A 22,674-nucleotide genomic window follows, 5' to 3' on the forward strand; every position below is an offset into this window, starting at 1 on the left:
CCTCCCTGATCACAGTGTCTTCATTCTTAAAAGTTGGTCTTAAAAACTCACAAGCAATTAGTCACTTGCTGTTCAAGAGTTAGATAGCATTAAGTTCAAAACCCCATAATGGCCAATCATATTTCGTTAATAATTTAAAATTATTTGCCTTCTGCCTCCCTGTAGGTCATTCACTCATTCATCAAATATTTATTGAACATCTGTTAGATAACAGGCACTGTTCCCAGCACTGAGGGTACACCTGCGAACAAGTCAAGACTAGGCTCTCATGCAGTTTATGTGGAAAGTATTCAATAAGAAAATAAGAAAAATACCAGGTCATGGTGTTACGCCGACAATGTTGAGTATGATTGTTCAAGATTGCATGGTCAGGGATCACTTAAGTACCTTTAAGCTATGATTTGAAAGCGCCTGACTGACAGAGGGGAACAGCTGTTGCAAGGGGCGGTGGTCCCAAATAGGTGTTTACAAAGGACGACAGGGTCACTAGGTCTGAGGGCAAGCGGGGCAGGCGCAGATTCCCACACGGCGTGTGGCTTTCTCCGCCAGCACGCGACACCCTAAACGGGTTCTCCTCTCGGAACATCTCACGCCAGCCCCTTTCTCCCGGGCGGTGGCAGACGATAACACAGAAACTCCGTGCAGTAGTAGATTGTATAACGATTCGACGCAGGTATCCGGGAAACAGCCACACACGTAGAAGCCGAAGCTGAGTGGCGGAGACTGTGCGCTGTCCTACAGCCTAGCGGAAGAGACGGGGGGAGGAGCTCGTCCTAGGCCCGCCCGGAGAGAGTGCTGCGCATGCGTATGCGCGTGCTCTCGTCAGGCGCCTGTCCCGAGAAGGGGCGGGGCCGGCCCTCCGCGCCGGAAGGGGGCTGACTGGGCGGGGCCGGGAGGCGGAGGTGGCGGCTGCGCGCGCGCGTGCGAACGAGGAACGCCGCGAGGGCCGGGCCGGGGCGGGCCGTGCGGTGGGGACGACGTAAGGCGACTATGGCCGCGGCGGCGGGCGGCGGCGGGCTGGGGGCGACGGCGGGCGCTGTGGGTCTGGGAGGCGCGGCGGCGGCCGCGGGCCTGGCAGTTTATCGGCGGAAGGACGGGGGCCCGACCAGCAAGTTTTGGGAGAGCCCGGAGACGGTGTCCCAGCTGGATTCGGTGCGGGTCTGGCTGGGCAAGCACTACAAGAAGGTGGGTTCGCGCGCTCGTAGGGGCCGGGTGGCCACGCGACGGGGGCCGGGGGCGGCTCCTGGCCTCGCGGGCTTCTGGCCGCCCCTCCCCCCGCGCGCCACGAGGGACAACAAAGGCAGGCGCAGGGCCCGCCACGCCCCCGCGGTGCGCTCTCGGCGTCCGCGTGCCCGGGACTCCACTGGTCCTCGGAGCTCCGCTCTTGGGAGCCCACGCACCCCGGGCGAAAGCCCCTGCCTGCTCCTGCAGGAGCAGGTCGAGCTCAGCGTCCCGGAGGGTGTGAATCTTCCTCTTTTGTTGGCTGCTTTAGGTGTGTGAGCAATGATTATTAAAACTGTCTGAGCCAGAGGTGTAAAAGCGGCAAGTTTTGTTTAGAGACTTGTCTTCAAAGTCAAGTGAGGTGGCTAAGGTTTTACTACCTGCTGTTGATATGCTAAAGATGGACTATGGACGTTTGTACTCGGACGTTGGTTACAGCAGGTTAATATGATGAATTACAGTATTCATGAGAACTAATATTAAAAAATGACGGCTTTTACTTCACTACTTCTGGTTATGTATAGTGGGAGTGCAAGAGTTAATGTTCACTTGTGGCTAATGTGAGGCCTTCCCTGAGAACCCCATTCATGTTAGATCACCCCACTTCATATCACCTTTGTTTTCTTCATACCACTTTTTGAGATTATTTTCATTTACCTGTTTGCTCTACCTTTGGAATGTAAGTTCCGCTGAGTCAGTGGTATTAAAAGTTGTAAGTTAGCCTCTTGTTTATAACAAATGTTTTTTTAGCTTCCCCTTTATGTAACTATTTAGGAATGACTCCCTTAGAAGGTGTAAGGACGCAGACTGCCAAAAATACTCTTTGCCCCCAAATTTCCGGAACACCCTTTTCAGTTCTCTACTTCCCCCGTTGTGGACCATAGCCCTGGGGCAAGGACCTTGTTAGGCCTGTTCACTACAACGTGTCCCGGAACATGTTTGCTCCTCATTGCCTCGCCCTTAGTAGTTGCTTAGTAAATATTTGTTGGAATGAATGAAAAGATAGTCTAGGAACCTACTCATTTGGAGTGTACAGCGCAGTGGAGCCTATCAGCTTTTGGAAGTTGTTAGGCATGGGCAGGGATCTTGGATTCTTTTGCGTTCCATTGTGGTACTCTCAGAAATGACCGTTTCTTATCTGAGGTTTTAGGAAGTGAGAGGCGATATATATTTTTATTTACAATATATTTTTTGATTCTTTGACTTTTCCCCCCCTGAAATTTTGCAGTCACATTTGGGATTGTAGCTTTTTCTCATTTACATGTAGGTAGACAAGAATATTGTTTTCCCTTGTACAATGGTAAATTGGTCACTTTTTTGGTGTTGGCAATAGAGCTTCTGGTATTAGCTAAGGGAATTGAATATATTTATATTATTAAAGTATTGTTTATCATGTGCCCTTCAGCCAATACTTTGGGTCTTAAATTAATATACCTTAATGTATTTTTCCCCCCAGTCTGGATTTTTTTACCCCAGTTTTATTGAGATATTGACATATAATTGACATATAATATTGTATGACTTTATCAGTGTAGCTTTAACAGAGAGAAATAGGAGGAATATTCCTTTGGATAGCAAGGAAGGGAAAAGAAAAAGGGAAATACAGTAATAGTAATTTCTACCTCTCCAAACTCTGTGCATCTCTTTGCGCCCAGTTTTAAGAGGGCAGCTTTAGGCTTGGATAATCTTTAAAAGATTTGTTTGGGTGGGTGAGGAAGTGGCTGTGAGGCTGATTGCAGGATTTGTCCCGAAGTGTTGAATACAGTAGGCTCATGTTGGCTCAGTGTGCCTGAGGCCTTAAGGACAAAGTTAAAGTTAGGTTTGACCTCTCAGGGTTTCATAAAGCTAGAGTGTGTTTCTTGGGCTTACTCAGATTAAGAATTGTATATCCCTTGGGCCTGACAGTCAGAATGCTGTCAGCCTCTGAGAGTGGTGTTGGTGTGGTGAAAATATTTACCAGAAGGTTCTTTGCTTCCTCTGTACAGGATATATCTCTACCTGGTATACACATTGATAGGTTTTTAACTAAACTTTTCTGTTGCATTTAATAGTGTTTTCAAATTCATAAATCTCAGCAAATAAATGAAATAAACATGACATTGATAGTAGCATTTTTATTGATGGGTTTATGTATGCACTCAGTGAACAACTGAGCATCTACCTTACCCAGGCATTTAAAACATGTCACTTAAATCCTCACAGCAGTCCTGAATGATAGATATTATTTACTTCGTTTTCCACATGAGAGACACCTGAGGGTGGAGAGTTAAGTAACTTCTCTAAGAATTACAGTTAGGAGTGGCAAATTTGGAATTCAAAGGTCTGCCTGGCTCTGACCCCTCCCCCTTTTTTTTTGGCTGCACATAATCCCTCTCTTTAAGGAACTCACAGTGTTGTGGAAAAGATAGACATAGGCACCTACTTATACAACCCAGGTGATTTCAGATTAAAAGAGAACTTCCTTGTATTGTTTTTGTCTTCTGAATGCCTATAGGAGGTGCTCAGTAAATATTTGTTCCATGAATGAACAGATTAACTACTATAGAAACCTGTTTATTTAGGCTTTGTTGATCCATTTGGCTTAGCAGTACTGAAAGGAGAGTGAATACTTTTTGACTGGAATGAGCTTGAACTAGCCAGAGGAGTCCAGAGGAGGTGACCACTTTAGGTACGCGGAAGCTGAAGCACAGAGAGGTTAACTGTTTGCCTGAGGTTGCATTTTCAGTCCACTAGCAGTGCAGAAGCTTGTTTATCTACCTAAGCTGCCTGCTTTGTATTACTGGGTGCATATCTTTCATCCTAACTTTGAAAGATATATTTCTGTCCATAGTTCAGAGTGATTTTCAGATGATAAAACCTTGTGAAGGTGAAGTATATCTATAAGCCATTAAGTTCCCAGGTAAGTTTCTTCCCGAAGTTTGGCTTACCCCTGAAATAAGCTTTAAGATTTTAGGATGATTTAAATAAAGATGCTTTAGATTTAACGAAGATTACTAAAATAGAGTAGATTGCCCAAGGAAGGCATTTCAGTGCCCTTTACATAAAGTATTTAACAGTTTAAGGCTTTTTTTTTTCCCAGATGGGACATCTGCTACAATAGAATTGTTTACAGATAAGTTAAACTTTTGATACTATATTAATGTCACAGGGAATATAAAGCCGGTTTATTGATAACAACTTTCTAAACATGTCCTCCTAACTTTCTTAATCAGAATACTTTGAGAGTAAAAAATTTTTTGTTGTCTTAAGTAAAACATTCTGTTGAACTTTTTTTGATGAAAAGATAAAATTTTTATGACTGAAGTAGTCTATATAATTATTACATTTTTTCCCCTTTAATCAGGATTCATTATTTTGAAAGCTATTAAGAACTTTTTATGTTTAGGTGAGATTTTTGGAAGCAGTTGAAATGAACTTATGTCTGTATGGGATAGTGGAATGAGCATTACGTTAGGTTGGAAGATGTGAGTTCAGTACTCTTGGTTGCTAATTGGTGTCATCGAGCAGGTGACTTGATTTCCATGTTTTAATTTTTCATTTGTAAGTTGGGAGTAAGACTGTGACTCCCATAGACAGTTGTTCGAATCAAATGAGATAGTCCTCGAAGGTAGGATTATATAAATTTGAGGTGGTAGTGATACTTTTGCCATGTATCATTTGGTCCCCCTGCCTCATTCTTATTGGTTAAATAGAATGTTACTCTTCGAAATTTTTAAAAGTCGATTTAAAATCTTATAGTCGTACATTGACTGCCTTTTGAGAGGGTATGAATCTGACATTAATTTATTAATGTCAGATTCAATTTATTAGTTAAAATGTCATCTCTTGCATACATTTTAATGTTTGATCATTTCCGTGGGTGATTTGGAGAAAGTAAATGGAGTTAAAAATGTTTTATAGTTTAAAAATTGGATCTTAAAATACCTAAGATAATCATTTTGATTGGGCTTTGAACCTGGCCATCTTTATTCTGAAACTGTAGGGTTGTCCACATGAAATCTTTCTCATTCTGAATGACAATAAATGAAGCGTGTAGATAGTAGTGAAGTTTAGAATATATACAAAGCTATGTATGTATATAAGTCATTAAAAATTACTTTTTGCCTGGAGAGTTGGTTTGTTTTTCGCCGAACAACCTTCCTCCAAATGGTGTCTTTCAGGTTTAGGATTTGGCGCTGTTCAGTTGTCTGCAGGTATGTGAAAAATAAAAAGTTACGGTTATTTTTCACGTTGCTTTTTACCATGTGCGGAAAAAGTTGCAGTACATTATGTGATTCCTTTGTACTTATTAAAGATTATAAAGTTATCTTGTGGATATGTACAACATGCTTTGCCAGTTCTGTGGGTTAGACATGAAGAGTTTATTTTTTATTAAAGATTATACTATGTTGAGTATTACTGATTACTTTCAAAGTTGAGTATTACTTATTAAAGATTTACTATGTTGAGTAAATTGGAAAAAAAATCTGATGTTAAATTTTCACTTGAAAGTTTATAGTCCTCAGAGAAGTAAACTTGGTTTTTATGGGAATTGGCATTGTAGGAAAGGGGAATTGTAAGAAGTTTTTAACATTTAAAAATTGCTTACCTGGTTTTTAACTTCTAAATGATAATAAAATGTGTTCTTTAACTGAGATATATGATAATATTTGAAGTGGATTTTTTTTTTAAAAGTTCAGTGGTTCTTAAAGTGTAGTTCCCAGTCACGTAGTGTCACGTGGGAACTTGTTAGAAATGCAGATTCTTGGGCCTGACTTATTGAATTAATAAGTGGGGCTAAAACTTGAGAACCATTATTTTATTTTTATTTTATTTTTTTATTTATCTATTTATTTATTTATCTACTTATTTATTTTGCGGTACGCGGGCCTCTCACTGTTGTGGCCTCTCCCGTTGCGGAGCATAGGCTCCGGACGCGCAGGCTCAGCGGCCATGGCTCACGGGCCTAGCCGCTCCGCGTCATGTGGGATCTTCCCGGACCGGGGCACGAACCCGTGTCCCCTGCATCGGCAGGCGGACCCTCAACCACTGCGCCACCAGGGAAGCCCGAGAACCATTATTTTAGACTAACAGAATTGACATCTTATGTGCTTAATTGTATGAAACTTGTTTCCAGTTTTTGCCTCATGTCTGACATACTTGTTTCACTTTGTGGCCTTAAGGAAATGTGTTTTTACAGGACATCTTTAAATTAAATAAAAGAAAGCTATCTGTAAGGATAAAAAGGAGTAGTGTATAACAGGGATAGGCAGACTTTTTCTATAAAGGGCAGAAGTAAATATTGAGGCTTTGCGGGCCATGCAGTCTCAGCTGCAACTGCTCAACTCTGTTGTTGCAGGAAAGCAGCTGTAGACAATGTGCAAATGAATGAGTGTGCTGTGTTTTGATAAAACTTTGTGGACACTGACATTTGAATTTTATGTTATATTCATGTGTCATGAAATATTATTTTTCTTTTAATTTTTCCCAGCCATTTAAAAAAATGTAAAAACCATCCTTAGCTTGTGGGCCACACAGAAACAGGCAGTAGACTGGATTTTACCGACCTTGGGTCTTGGGGATTTCATGTAAAATAAAGCATTCCGGACTTTCCTGGTGGTGCAGTGGTTAAGAATCCGCCTGCCAATGCAGGGGACACGGGTTTGAGCCCTGGTCCGGGAAGATCCCACATGCCACAGAGCAACTAAGCCTGTGTGCCACAACTACTGAGCCTGTGCTCTAGAGCCCGCGAGCCACAACTACTGAGCCCGCGTGCTGCAACTACTGAGCCCGTGTGCTGCAACTACTGAAGCCCGCATGTGTAGAGCCTGTGCTCTGCAACAAGAGAAGCCACGACAATGAGAAGCCCCACTCACCGCAACTAGAGAAAGCCTGGACGCAGCAACGAAGACCCAGTGCAGCCAAAAATAAATAAAATTAAAAAAAAAATAAAGCATTCCAACAAAATACCGGTCTTCAGCAAAGTTAACTGCATGCTGGCTGTTCTGTTTACAGTGGAAAGCTAACATACCTGAACAAATAAAAATTTGCGAGGATACTAAGCTCTAAGAAGAATTGCCCTTTTATATTATGCTCTCTTTGATTGACAGTAGCACATCTTGAGAGCCAGTCAACTTAAGGCATAGTAATTAATGGTAGACTGTGTAGCTGATATTTTGCTGTATATGTATCACTTAGACGTTATTTATTGCAAGAGAAACATTATCTTGAAGTGTTGGGTGGTACTGGGAAAGAGGTTTTTTCCAGGAAGAAAACTTTAGTTTTTTTATGGAAGGAAGTATAGATGTTTTTTCCTGCTCAAAATTGGAGGTTAAAAAAAAAAAAAAAGATGGCTTTTCAAAGTGATAGTGAATGCTTAAATGCTTAATACTAAGTTAAATTTTTACATTTAATTGAACTCAGTAATTTATGCTTTCCCTGTCACATACCCTTTATCTTTCCTTGCTGTAATGCTTGCCTGCTGTCTACCACGAATTTGGCCTTGACATTATTCACATTAGCATGGATAACTTTTTTTGTGTGTGTGTGTGTGGTACGCGGGCCTCTCACTGTTGTGGCCTCTCCCGTTGCGGAGCACAGGCTCCAGACGCGCAGGCTCAGCAGCCATGGCTCACGGGCCCAGCCGCTCCGCGGCATGTGGGATCTTCCCGGACTGGGGCATGAACCCGCGTCCCCTGCATCGTCAGGCGGACTCTCAACCACTGCGCCACCAGGGAAGCCCAGCATGGATAACTTTTCATGTACATTTGTTTTAAAAAAATTTTATTGTGGTAAAAAACTTATAAAATTTACCATCCTAACCATTTTTAAGTGCCCACACATGTATTTTTTTTAATGCATAAAAACAGCCATTTTATTATGCTTGGAGTTCCTGTGTGTCTGGAATTTGGATGGGCACAGTAGGGCCAATTGTCTCTGCTCAGTGGTGTCTGGGGCCTTGACTGGGGATGTTTGATGATTGGGGGTGACCTGACAGCTGGGGGCCACAATCACCTGGAATCATCTTTACTCATGTGTCTGGTGGTTGTGCTGTCAGTCTTCTGAACAGCAGCTGGGGCCTCTCCATGTGGCCTTTAGGTGTAGCCTGGGCTTCCTCAGTATGGTGATGTCAGGGTGGTTGGACTTCATTGTTGTTCAGGGCTCCGAAGGTGGGTGTCCCAAAAGAACTATATGGAAGCTGCATGATCTTTTTTGATTTATCTTCAGAAGTCACACAACATCACTTCTGTTTGATTCTAATGGTTTTAAGCGAGTCACTAAGGATGGTCCTGATTCAATAGAGGAGGGACATAGATCCCCACCTCTTGTTGAGAGGAGTATCAAAGAATTTGTGGACTTGTTTGAAAAACTGTAACACAGTTGTCTCTCTGGCCACATGCGAAATATAGTGGCCAGTATGTCGCATTCCATTATATTAGGTTGGCCAGAAAGTTCGTTCGGGTTTTTCTGTTACATCTTATGGAAAAACCCGAACAAACTTTTAGGCCAATTCAATAGCATCAGGCTCAAGTTTGAGGCCCAGGATCTCACCATCTAATTTAGGTCCAGGTGCAGATGAGATGACACTTGGGTTTGGTTTCTTGGGCATAGTATTTCTCATTCTTAAGATCTGTTAACTGAAAGGACATGTTATCTATCCCTCCCCACGGCTCCCAGTATTTGTTTATGTGTCTCAGACACTTAAAAATCTGCCACCAGGCCAGTACTTAGGTACTGGGAAGTAAGCTGACATTGTCTTCTGCACAGTTGCCCCAGTTTTTGAGTCTCTGTCTTTATCTTGCAGTATGTTCATGCAGATGCTCCTACCAATAAAACACTGGCTGGGCTGGTGGTACAGCTGCTCCAGTTCCAGGAAGATGCCTTTGGGAAACATGTCACCAACCCGGCCTTCACCAAACTCCCTGTAAGTACATCAGCTTAATCACACGGGGACATCTTCAGTTTCTGTACTCTTGGGTGCAGCCTACAACTCTTTATTTTGCTGCTGCTATCCTGTAGAAAAAGGAGGAATCGCTACAGAATTTTAGCTATAGAACATTATTGCTTTTGAACTGTAGGAAGCATCTTTTTCAGGAGTCATTTAAAATTTGCATTAAACATCACAACAATTATTACCTAGACTTAACTGTTAACATTTTACTATGTTGTAGTTTCCTTATTGTCTTTACTAAGTCTTTTCCATTTTTTTCTCCTGATTCAGTTCTTGTGGCTAGAATGTTGTTTCTTGGAATTTTTTTATATTTTGTAGGTGGGATTCTTCTGAGCTTATGTGAAAATATGATTCTGTTCTCCTTGCAGTTGGTATTTTGACTGAAAGTTTGGCTTGGTATAGAAATATTGGGTTATGCCTTATTTCCTTTTGTAATTTGAAGGTTTTGTTTTTCTCTTAACATTTGATTTTGTACAGAAAATTCTGATACTACTTGTTGATTTCCCCCTTTTTTTAAATTTTTGAAATTAATTAATTTATTTATTTATGGCTGCGTTGGGTCTTCGTTGCTACGCGTGGGCTTTCTCTAGTTGCGGCGAGTGGGGGCCGCTCTTCGTCATGGTGAGCAGGCTTCTCATTGCAGTGGCTTCTCCCTGTGGAGCACGGGCTCTAGATGTGCGGGCCTCAGTAGTCGTGGCATGCGGGCTCAGTAGTTATGGCTCGCCAGCTCTAGAGCGCAGGCTCAGTTGTGGCGCACAGGCTTAGGTGCTGCGTGGCATGTGGGATCCTCCGCGGCATGTGGGATCTTCCCGGACTGGGGCTCGAACCCATGTCCCCTGCAGTGGCAGGCGGATTCTTAACCACTGTGCCACCAGGGAAGTCCCTGATTTCCCCCTTTTTAATACTGATCTTTAAAATTCATAAATATGTCTAGTTGTCATAAGTCACGATCTGAAGACTCAGTTATGTTTCTTTAGCTCAGGGAACATTCAGTCTGTTAGTCTTCTCTGCCATCCTGTATTTCTTTATATTTTTGAACTCTTGATTGTACAAATACTAGATTTCCGGGAACTATCTGTCCTATATTTTCCTATAATTTTTGTGTTCCATTTCTCTGATTCGGGTTTTTGTAGTTTCCAGTCTGCTGTTTGTTGCCTTTGCTGAATTTATTATTGGTAGACCTTTTTATAAATCTCAAAAACTTCTGATTTGTGTGTTCTTATTTCATCACTAAACTTTTTTTAATAACTCACTGATTTCTCAGATATAATTGAGAATAAAAAATATTGTTTTACTGATATTTCAGTAAATCAGTTCATTTCACTTATGGTATTTTTGCTATCCAGACATTTATTTTCATTAAGTCAAATATATGGATGTATTTTTTTGAATCACGTTGGGAAGCTTTCTCCACTTGTAGGTGATAAAGGATTTCAGCCATGTGTTCTTCTAGTATTTGCAGAAGAACAAATTTCTACACTATTTGTAGGTGTCATTTTTTACATGTAACTCTGTTATCCATTTAGAATTTATCTTGGTATTCATTGTGAGCAGTGGATCCAGTGCTCACAAAAAAAAAAAAAAGCAGTTTTCTCTTTTTTCCATATGATTATCTGGTTAACCCAGCAACATTTATTAAAGGGTGCTGCTTTTCTGCACAATTTTTTTTTTAAGATTTTGTTTGATGTGGATTTTTTTTTTTTTCCCGGTATGTGGGCCTCTCACTGTTGTGGCCTCTCCCATTGCAGAGCACAGGCTCTGGACGCGCAGGCTCAGCGGGCCATGGCTCACGGGCTTAGCCACTCTGCGGCTTGTGGGATCTTCCCAGACCGGGGCACGAACCCATGTCCCCTGCATCGGCAGGCGGACTCTCAACCACTGCGCCACCAGGGGAACCCTGATGTGGATCTTGTTTTGTTAAATTTATTTTACTTTTGGCTGTGTTGGGTCTTCGTTGCTGTGTGCGAGCTTTTCTCTAGTTGGGGCGAGCAGGGGCTACTCTTCGTTGCGGAGCACGGGCTCTAGGCGTGTGGACTTCAGTAGTTGTGGCACAGGCTCAGTATTTGTGGCACGTGGGCTTAGTTGCTCTGCGGCAGGTGGAATCTTCCCAGACCAGGGCTTGAACCTGTGTCCCCTGCATTGGCAGGCAGATTCTTAACCACTTTGCCACCAGGGAAGCCCTGATGTGGACCATTTTTAAAGTCTTTATTGAATTTGTTACAATATTACTTCTGTTTTATATTTTGTTTTTTTGGCCATAAGGCATGTGGGATCTTAGCTCCCTGACCAGGGATTGAACTCACACCCTCTGCATTGGAAGGTGAAGTTTTTTTTTTTTTTATAAACAATGTTTTTATACTGCTTTTATTTTATTTTATAAAATATTTATTTATTTATTTATTTTTGACTTAGTTGGGTCTTAGTTGCAGCATGTGGGCTCTTCCTTGCGGTGTGGGGGCTTCTCTCTAGTTGTGGCATGTGGGCTCAGTAGTTGCAGCACACGGACTTAGTTGCCCCATGGCATGTGGGATCTTAGTTCCCCAACCAGGGGTTGAACCATGTCCCCTGCATTGGAAGGTGGATTCTTAACCACTGGACCACCAGGGAAGTCCCTTCCTCACTGATTTGAGTTCAGCAAATATTTAGCATTTGATTATGTGCCAAGTTCTGAGAATTCAAGGAGTAATACAGTGTATTGTTTGTCTTCAGGGGGCTTACTTACCCTCTAGTGACCTATATGAATAGAGCCTTTGACTTTCCTTATCTCAGGAAATGTTTTCCAAGGGAAAGGACATTTGAACTGAGTCCTGAAAGTAGAGTATGAGTTCTTTAGGGACATGCTGGAAGATCGGATTTTCAGGCAGTGATAGCAACATGTAAAAGCCTAAAGGCTTTTAATGTAGTTGCAAATAGTTCAACAGGGTTAGAACTGAGGACAGTAGGCAGAAATATGGGCCAGAATCAGTCATAAAATGACAGATTCACTGTGTTAGAAGTGTGGCTTTTATCTTGAAAGTGATTGGGAAGCACAGCAAGGGGGTAGAACTTTGTGATTTTTTTTTTTGTGTGTGGGGAGGGTGGGTTGTGGGGCTGAAATAAGAAAGAATTGACTGGGATGACTACACTGAGCAGATTGCTTTCTCACTAAGGTGGAAGCCAGAGTATAAAAGCAGGTTTCTGGAGAAAGGTAGTCAGTTTAGTCTGTGTTGAGGTTGGCTCTCCTGTAGGTACCTCAGGTTTAGAAATCCTATAGGTAGTTCGAAATGAGATCTGGAGTTCTAGAGAACAGGTTGAATTAGAGGAAGAGATTTGGGAATTACTGGGTACTGGTTGAATTCACATTTGCAGAGCAAGATCATTTCTTTTATTTTAATTATTTTTTAGCTAATGCTTTCAAAATACCTATTTCTTAATATGTGATTTAAGTTATATATATGTGTAGTATATTGGCATTATAGTAAGTACATGCATATAATTTATAAATACATTGTTAGATATTGGAGGTACTTGCTCATTTTTTAACAAATGGGAACTACTCCACTGGATAATCAGCATATTTCATTTTCTGAACTATGTGACCAATTGAGGTTTTTGGGTAACTTAAAATTAATTGAAAGTAAAAATTTGCAAGAACTTTCACTTTCATTTAGAATCCCCAATTTTTAGCATTTAACCACATTTGCTTTATCATTGTCTTTTACTCTACGTGTTTGGGCATATTATTCTGAATCATTTGAAAGCTCCTTGTTCCTTTACCTCCAAATACTTGAGTGTTTATTTCCTGTTCTCTTACATTATCAACTGGATTAGAGTTATCAATTCAGGAACTGGTTGAAGTTTTCATCATTTAAAACACTGTAATATAATACTTACAGATTACATTTTATCAAGTATAAAATCATTTAGAATAAAATTTACATGTAGCTTTATATGAAGTATTATATGTGAGGTGATTCACATTGTGTTTTTGGTATTTCTAATTAGGATTGTATGAGTGTCTTAAAAAGTAGTATTAACAAGGGACTTTATTTGTGGAATATTTAACTCCAGGGAAGTAAACCATTATTGTTTTTCCAGATTTTAAAGATTAGAGAAGAATATTTTTAGGAATAAACCAGAATTAAAAATAATTCATGACTTAGTGCCAGTGGGACCAGATGTACTTCTTTTTCTCTCAGAATAGTGTTTAGCTTTTTTCCAAGTGAAAGGGATTGATATAATGTGTAATGGTGTAAAATAAAAATGGAGGAGAGAGACAATAAAGCAGAGAATGTTTTAGTGAAACATGTAAGCTATTTACCTTAAAAAGCTTTTTTTCCTGAATAAACTGGCCTGGTGTAGGAGTTCACTGTTTGGGCTGTTTTTTTTTTTTTTTTTTTTTTTTTTTTTGATTTTTAAAAAATCAAAATGGAAGTTTATGTACTAACTTCCTAAGTCATATTGGATATTAAACAGCTGGCTCAACATAGGGTAGGTTCTATCTAGTGCTAACTGAGAAGTTAGAAAGATTTAGTGGGGGGCTTCCCTGGTGGTGCAGTGGTTGAGAATCCGCCTGCCGATGCAGGGGACATGGGTTCGTGCCCCGGTCCGGGAAGATCCCACATGCCGCGGAGCGGCTGGGCCCGTGAGCCATGGCCACTGGGCCTGTGCGTCCAGAGCCTGTGCTCCACAACGGGAGAGGCCACAACAGTGAGAGGGCTGCGTACCACAAAAAAAAAAAAAAAAAAAAAAAAAGAAAGATTTAGGGGGAAAAAGTACTTTGTAAGGCTAAAAATATATTGCATAGGCAAACATAATATGAATTGAAATATTTTTTACCTCCACAAGTAAAAATTCTTGTTATTCCATAATCCGTTCAAGGCTTAGTACATTTGCATGCATAACACAAACATAATTGTAACTACAGGTTAGACAATTTTGTATTCTGCTTTTAAATTTATATTTATATTTAATTTATTAAAAAATTAGAGTATAGTGGATTTGCAATGTTGTGTTAGTTTCAGCTGTACAGCATAGTGATTCAGTTATATATATACATATATTCATTCTTTTTCAGATTCTTTTCCCACGTAGGTTATTATAGAAAATTGAGTGGAGTTCCCTCTGCTATGCAGTAGGTCCTTGTTGGTTATCTATTTTAAGTTCATTTATATCATTTTTAAATTTTATTTTATTTTATTTATTTATTTATTCATTTTGGTTGCCCCAGGTCTTAGCTACGGCACGCAAGATCTTCATTGTGGCATGCAGGATCTTTAGTTGTGGCATGCGGACTTCTTAGTTGTAGCATGAGAACTCTTAGTTGTGGCATGCATGTGGGATCTTGTTCCCCAGCCAGGGATCGAATCTGGGCCCCCTGCACTGGGAGTGCAGGGTCTTAGCCACTGGACCACCAGGGAAGTCCCTAAATCATTTTTTTAAATTAGATTGCACATATGAGTGATATCATATGGGATTTGTCTTTCTCTGTCTGACTTACTCCACTTAGTATGAAAATCTCTAGGTCCATCCACATTGCTGCAAATGGCATGATTTCGTTCTTTTTTATAGGTAAGTAATATTCCGTTGTATATATATACCACATCTTATTTATCCATCCACCTGTCAATGGATATTAAATTGCTTCCATGTCTTGGTTATTGTAAATAGTGCTGCAGTGAACATTGGGGTGTGTATATATATATATATATATATATATAATTTTTTTTTTTTTTTTTTTTTTTTTTGGCGGTTCTTGGGCCTCTCACTGTTGTGGCCTCTCCCGTTGCAGAGCACAGGCTCCGGACCCTCACGCTCAGCGGCCGTGGCTCACGGGCCCAGCCGCTCTGCGTCCTGTGGGATCTTCCCGGACCGGGGCACGAACCCGCATCCCCTGCATCGGCAGGTGGACTCTCAACCACTGCGCCACCAGGGAAGCCCATATCTTTTTGAATTATGGTTTTCTTCGGATATATACACAGGAGCGGGATTGTTGGATCATGTGGTAGTTCTAATTTTAGTTTTTTAAGGAACCTCCATGCTGTTCTCCATAGTGGCTGTACCAATTTACATTCCCACCAACAGTGTAGGAGGGTTCTCTTTTCTTTTCTTTTTTTTTTTTTTTTTTTTTCCAGTAGGCGGGCCTTTCGCTGTTGTGGCCTCTTCCATTGCGGAGCCCAGGCTCAGCGGCCATGGCTCACAGGCCCAGCTGCTCTGCGGCATGTGGGATCCTCCCGGACCGGGGCACGAACCTGTGTCCCCTGCATCGGCAGGCGGACTCTCAACCACTGCGCCACCAGGGAAGCCCAAGAGGGTTCTCTTTTCTCCACACCCTGTCCAGTATTTATTGTTTGTAGACTTTTTGATGATGGCCGTTCTGACTGGGGTGAGGTAATATGTCATTGCAGTTTTGATCTGCATATCTCTGATAATTAGTGTGTATCCTTGCCTCTTTTGTCATGTAGGTGCATGGGTTGTAGTCTACCTTTTAAAATAGATCATAAGGGGACTTCCCTGGTGGCGCAGTGGTTAAGAATCTGCCTGCCAATGCAGGGGACATGGGTTTGAGCCCTGGTCCAGGAGGATCCCACATGCCGTGGAGCAACTAAGCCCGTGCGCCACAACTACTGAGCCTGCACTCTAGAGCCTGCGAGCCACAGCTACTGAGCCCGCGTGCTACAACTGCTGAAGCCTGCGTGCCTAGAGGCTGTGCTCCACAGTAAGAGAAGCCACTGCAATGAGAAGCCCGCGCGTTGCAACAAAGAGTAGCCCCCGCTCACCGCAACTAGAGAAAGCCTGTGTGCAGCAACGAAGACCCAACACAGCCAAAATAAATAAATAAATAAATAAAATAAATACATTAAAAAAAGGAATAAAATTTCATTTTACTTTATTTTTTTAATTGAAGTATAGTTGATTTACAATTTGTTAATTACTGTTGTACAACAAAGTGATTCAGTTATACATACATATATTCTTTTTTTCTTTTCTGTTATGACTTATCCTGGGATATTGAATATAGTTCTCTGTGCTACTGAATATAGTTCTCTGACCTTGTTGTTTATCCATTCTATATATAAAAGCTTAACATCTGCTAACCCCCCCAAAATATGGAACACTTCACAAATTGCGAGTCATCCTTGTGCAGGGGCCATGCTAATCTTTTCCGTATTGTTCCGATTTTAGTATGTGCTGCTGCAGCAAGCACTCCTGTAACTTTTTTTTTAAAGCATTATTTTAGGTTTTGGAGATCAGCACTAAAATATGGTTGTCTTTAATCCAACTTCAGTCAGGAGTCTTGATAGACTTTAAAACCAGTTGATTTTGCCTAAAATAAAGCTCATTCATTTCTTTTTTTTAAAAAATTAACTATTTTTTGGGCTGTGCTGGGTCTTAGTTGCGGCACGTGGGATCTCTGCTTGAGGCGTGGGCTCAGTAGTTGTGGCACATGGACTTAGTTATCATGCGGCATGTGGGATCTTAGTTCCCCGAGCAGGGATTGAACCTGCGTCCCCTGCATTGGAAGGTGGATTTTTAACTACTGGACCACCAGGGAGGTCCCTCATTCATTTTTTTTTTTAAATTTAATTTATTTATTTTTGGTTGCATTGGGTCTTTGTTGCTGCGTGTGGGCTTTCTCTAGTTGTGGCGAGTGGGGGCTACTCTTCATTGCGGTGCGTGGGCTTCTCATTGCGGTGGCTTCTCTTTGTTGCAGATCATGGGCTCTAGGTGCATGGACTTCAGTAGTTGTGGCATGTGGGCTCAGTAGTTGTGGCTTGTGGGCTGTAGAGTGCACGCTCAGTAGTTGTGGAGCACGGGCTTAGTTGCTCCGCGGCATGTGGGATCTTCCCGGACCAGGGCTTGAACCCACGTCCCCTGCATTGGCAGGTGGATTCTTAACCACTGTGCCACCAGGGAAGCCCCCTTATTCATTTCATTTCTTTTTTTTTTTTTTATAAATGCATTTATTTGTTTATCTTTGACTATGTTGGGTCTTCATTGCTGCGCACGGGCTTTCTCTAGTTGAGGCAAGCAGGGGCTGCTCTTCGTTGATGTGCTCAAGCTTTTCATTGTGGTGGCTTCTCTTGTTGCGGAGCACAGGCTCTAGGATTGTGGACTTCAGTATTTGTAGCACATGGGCTCAGTAGTTGTGGCTTGTAGGCTCTAGAGTGCAGGCTCAGTAGTTGTGGCGCATGGGCTTAGTTGCTCCACGGCATGTGGGATCTTCCCAGACCAAGGATTGAACTTGTGTCCCCTGCATTGGCAGGTGGATTCTTAACCACTGGGCCACCAGGGAAGCCCTCATTCATTTCTTAAACTGAAATAATGTAAGATACCGAATCTCCACCAAATAGTTTCTTGAACCAGGTGTTATGGGAAGAGCCCTGAGCTTAGGAATTAAATAGCCATATCCTACCACTCTGCAACCTTGTGTGAAGGCACTTCGACCTGTAGTACCATTTCTGGGAACGTGTTCCTTGCCCTACTGATCCCATGGCATAGTTGTTAGAATCACATGATGTGTGATAATAAAAGCTCTTTGAGAAATTAGAAGTAGTATGTAGTACTTAAAGACATAAAAAGTAGATTGCTGACTTGTCTAGCAAAAGTGTTTTTGGTAAAAGTAAAAATGTACATGTAAGGCATACATATTATTTAAACATTTATTATACTAATTTGCTATCAACTCCAGTTCTTAAGGAAGGTCCCAAAGAGCCATGTCTTCTTGTTTCTCTTCAACTTATGTTCCAGAGATAGTGTATTTTATGTAAATGAGCTGTGAACCTGAGAACAGAATGCTGTAGTGCCCTTTGAATTAAAGCCAGATTTTTCAGTTGAACATTGATAAGACTTGCTTTACCTTCTTACTCACTGCAGGTGTTTAGTATGTATTTATTGGTTGATGTACCTTTGCTGTGATGTTAGTAACTGTCTCAAAGACAGGGAGAGTGGAAGGCTCTTTAAAAAAATAAGCTAGAGAACCGAACCATATTTACTTTCTGAAATTGAGCTTTTCTTAAAATATCTACAAAAATGTAAAGCACAGTACTGACTGATTTTAAAGCAACTATCAGAACTCAGTGAAATGATTATTACTCTTCAAAAGGAAATATGTTGAGGAGATTGATACACATAGTTTCAAGGGACTATCATTAAAATTTTTGGAATTGATTTTCAAATTGTCATCGGAACTTATATAGGGTTTTTATATCTATCTTTGGTGGAATGTAATGAATACTTTAAGGGTAAAATTTGTTGTCAAAGCCAGTTCTAACAAATAAGGTCATGTGGTTGAACTGGGTAGTACTATTTTGGGACATTTTAAACAAGTCACAGTCTGTAGGCTATCTCTCACTGATACTTTGGAATTTCTACCCATTAAGTGTGACTGACTTCATGGCAGGAATTCTCATGAACTTGGTCAGTCTGGTGTAGAGGAAAGGATGGGAGTTTGAGGACTGTCACTTCAATGATCTGTTTCCTTTATTTGAGTCAATAAACCATGCTTTGTGCTAAATAAATTTTAGGGAAAAGGAAGTTAATAAGAAGAGGCTTAGAGTCGTCAGGAAAAGGAGTTGGATCTGATCCTTGGTTTTATCATTGTTCCCTTCAGAGTACCTGAGTGGCAGGAATAAATGGGCAGGTCTAAGAGGAATCTGTTGTCTTCAAATTTTTCACTTTGAACAGTTTTTCCTGATAGACTTCTTTTTGAGCTTTCTGCTCCTGAAAGTGTTCTGTGGCAAAGAAGCATTAGAAAACTAGGAATCAGTGAGCATTATGGTCCCTACAGGTTTAAGTATTTTATTATCTGTATCTGAGAATGGTATTGTTTTTCCAAGATCATGCTAAATTCTAGGACTTTCTGGAATGGGGGAGGAAAAGACCAAGATTAGCATGTAAGTCTGAGAAGCAAGAACAAAAGTACTTCTGGAGACAAGTCACTCATCTTGGTCACCACAGGAGTGATACTACACTCTTGGAGTGACTGGAGAAGTTCCTGATGTCCATGGGGTCCAATCTAGCAGGGAGGGCAGAACTGTAGAGACTTCAGACTGCAGCCTGGATCTCCTTAGAACAAGGACATTGTCTTACAAATACAGTTATCAAATTTAGGAAATTTAACATTGACGCAATACCATTATCTACTATATAATATCACATTTCACTAATTATCTCAGAAATGTTTCTTATAAGATCTAAACCAAGATCCCACATTTTAGTTATATCTCTTTAGTCTTGATTAATTTGAAATAGTTCAGCCTGTGTCTTTGTCATTCATGACTTAAATTTTTAACCACTGGACCACCTGTTGTTCATGACTTAAATTTTTGAAGCATACAGACAAATGTTAGATTTGTAAAATTCTTCCATGTTATTACTTGTAGTTGCAGTTTGTTCATTCTGGTTACTGTTTAAGGGTTTGGCAAATTTTTTCTTAAAGGGACAAATGGTAAATATTTTAGGCTTGCAGGTATATGGACTCTGTCACAACTACCCAACTCTGTTGTAGCATAAAAAGCAGCCAAAGACAATTACCTACATGAGTAGGTGTGACTGTGTTCAAATGAAAATTTTAAAAATGGGCAGCTTGGTCATAATTTGGCATCCCTTGCTGCATAATATCTCACTGTGGGCATATTGCACAATTTATTTATCATTTCTACCATTGATGGGTTTTTGGGGTTATTTCCAGTTTAGAGCTATTGCAAATAGTGCTGCTGTGAATATTTTTGCATATGTCTTCTGGTAAACATAGGTATTTATGTCAGTTACACTCCCACATGTGGAATTGCTGGGTCACAGGGGGTGCATGTTCAGCTTTAGCAGATATGGCCAGTTTTCCAGAACCCTTGTGCCAATTTATACTCCCACATGCAGTGTACAGTGTACAAGGGTTCTAATACTCTGCTTTCTCACCAATGCTTGTAAGTTGTCTGTCTTATTAATTTTAGTTTTTTGGCGGATTTGTGGTGATACACATTGTTTTGTTTTGTTTTCACATTGTTTTGTAGTTGCTGATAACTAATGAAGTTGAGCACCCTTTTATATTTTGTACCATTGGGCTGTTCTCTTCTGTTTTTTACCAGTTTTTTAAAAAAATTAATTATTTTTGGCTGCGTTGGGTGTTCATTGCTGTGCGCGGCTTTCTCTAGTTGCAGCGAGCAGGGGCTACTCTTCATTGCAGTGCGCGGACTTCTCATTGCAGTGGCTTCTGTTGTTGTGGAGCACGGGCTCTAGGTGCACGGGCTCCAGTAGTTGTGGCTTGTGGGCTCTAGAGCACAGGCTCAGTAGTTGTGGTGCATGGGCTTAGTTGCTCTGCGGCATGTGGGATCTTCCTGGATCAGGGCTTGAACCTGTGTCCCCTGCCCCTGCATTGACAAGCGGATTCTTAACCACTGCACCACCAGGGAAGCCCCTGATGTGTTTCTCGAATCTGAGGATTTATATCCTTTAATCTTTCCTTTTTTTTTTTTTTTTTTTTTGTGGTATGCGGGCCTCCCTCTGCTGCAGCCTCTCCCCTTGCGGAGCACAGGCTCCAGACGTGCAGGCCCAGCGGCCATGGCTCACAGGCCCAGCCGCTCTGCAGCATGTGGGATCCTCCCAGACCGGGGCGCGAACCCGGTTCCCCTGCATCGGCAGGTGAATGCGCAACCACTGCGCCACCAGGGAAGCCCTATATCCTTTAAAATTTCTAAGAAACTTTAGCTTTTATTCTTCTGTGTCTAGTTGTCTAATTTTCTGTCAGCTGTGCTTTTACTTTCATTGGATGTTATTTGTTCTTCGGGTTACATATATATATTTCTCAAGTCTTTCTTTTTAGTGTCCTTAATCACTTTATGTATTCTAATTTTACAAGCCCTGTCATGTTTTTTCTATTATCTGAAAATGTTAGGATTCTAATCTTGCTGTTAGCTTTGTCTGTTGACTTAAAAACAATTATGTTTGAAATTGTGGCCTGTCAGTTCTCTTTCAGTGGGAATCCTGTTGACCTGGGTTGAGAATTTGCTCATTAAGGCACTTCAGAGGACCCGCCAACTTTAGGACCAATTCTTTTTTTTTTTTTTTTTTTTTTGGCCGCACCGTGCAGTATGCCAGATCTTAGTTCCCTGATCAGGGATGCAACCTGTGCCCCCTGCATTGGGAGTGAGCAGTCTTAACCACTGGACAACCAGGGAAGTCCCTAGGACCAATTCTTATGTTAATTTGGCATGAGGTTCCTAGACTAAGTATTGATACTGTGCATCTCCAACTCAAATTATGTTGAGGCGGAAGCTTGTTTTCCTCCTTAGTTTTTAGCTGGCAGATATTTTTTCTAGCTTATCCTTTCCCTAATGGTACAACCTGTTGATACCCTTGGTGTTAGGTGTGTATGTGTGTGGTGGGTGATTGTCTTAGTTCTAATGTCCTCACTTGCATAGGTCTGTAGTCTTACTTCCTGACCCTGTAGAGAAACTCAAACCCTAGCATTTAGGTTATCAAGGTTGATATCACTTACCTATTTAATCCCATTATTCCCAGCCTCCTGTCACCCTAGAATTTTAGTTTTTAACTCAACAAGATTGCCACTTGGACTTTTAGTTTGAATTTTTATTTCTTATTTAATTTTTGTCCCTGGGGATTTGTTCTCCTTCTATTTCAGCTACACATTTAAAATAATGTCTGTATTTTTTATCCAACATATATTTTTAGTGGTAGGGTTTTCTGGTTATTTAGTCTGCCATATTGCTAGAGCCAGCAACACCTTTTCATCTGTAAAATGGGGTGAAGACAGTGAACTTGTGAGGAGTAAATGAGGTAATAAGTATAAAGTGCCTCATGGTAAATTCTCAATAATTGGTAGTAATTATAATACTTTTTGTTCTCCTCAAGAATAAGAATACTACACCAGTGATTACCTATGATTAGAGGTGATAATTATAACACTATTATCATTTCTTTTATTAATAAACTTGGGAAATGTTTCTAGAAAACATTATTTTAACTCAAAGCAGTTAAAATACATAAAGAAACTTATGGAATGTTTACTGTCATTGTACTTTGTGAGGTAAAAGGATTCTGGACTCTTAAGTGATAGGTTTTTTCCCCCCATAACTGTTTTCAGTTTATGAAGATGACTGTGATTTTCTGTGAACATTCTTGGTTTCTGGCTCATGTTTGGTTTCTGCTCCTTTATTCACTTCCTCACATCCGCTTTCTGGCACAGTCATGCATTGATTAATAGACCCAAACATGGCATTATAAATGTGTATATTTTACTCACACAAACGTATGCCATTGTCGTCCTTTTTAATGCACCTTGGCACTACCTTGTCTTTGATGAATAAGTGAAAAAATAAAGAAATAAGGACACTATGGCACAAATTTAAGCACTTTTAAGTATTGCAGTTAGGTTTATCTTTTTTAAGGTTTACTCAGCTCAGCAGAATTTTAAGTGGGCTGTATCAATAGGTAGGATGAGACCACTTTATATACATCCAGAATAACATTAGATTAAATTTCCAATTTAGTCAGAGATGTAACAGCTTATCAAAAGCAGTGTGGTC

The 22,674-nt window shown here is 40.9% G+C and overlaps 1 protein-coding gene and 1 pseudogene across 4 annotated transcripts in view; one reads left to right on the forward strand and one right to left on the reverse strand.

Annotated features, from left to right (window-relative positions):
- The first annotated feature begins 990 nt into the window (after positions 1-990).
- Positions 991-22,674, forward strand: part of SMARCC1 (SWI/SNF related BAF chromatin remodeling complex subunit C1) — a 183,114-nt gene continuing 161,430 nt past the window's right edge. For all 4 annotated transcript variants that reach the window (XR_008615791.1, XM_007101242.4, XM_007101243.4 and 1 more), the window contains exons 1-2: positions 991-1,185; positions 9,005-9,124. Coding sequence is in view for 3 of the 4 variants with exons in the window: in XM_007101242.4 (XP_007101304.1) it covers positions 991-1,185; positions 9,005-9,124 (315 nt within the window). In the remaining variant the exon portion in view is untranslated. The remainder of the gene's footprint in view (positions 1,186-9,004; positions 9,125-22,674) is intronic.
- On the reverse strand, positions 16,234-16,331 carry LOC112064988 (uncharacterized; annotated as a pseudogene).

The sequence above is a fragment of the Physeter macrocephalus genome, chromosome 18 (genome assembly GCF_002837175.3).
Source record: "Physeter macrocephalus isolate SW-GA chromosome 18, ASM283717v5, whole genome shotgun sequence".
Taxonomy (NCBI): domain Eukaryota; kingdom Metazoa; phylum Chordata; class Mammalia; order Artiodactyla; family Physeteridae; genus Physeter; species Physeter macrocephalus.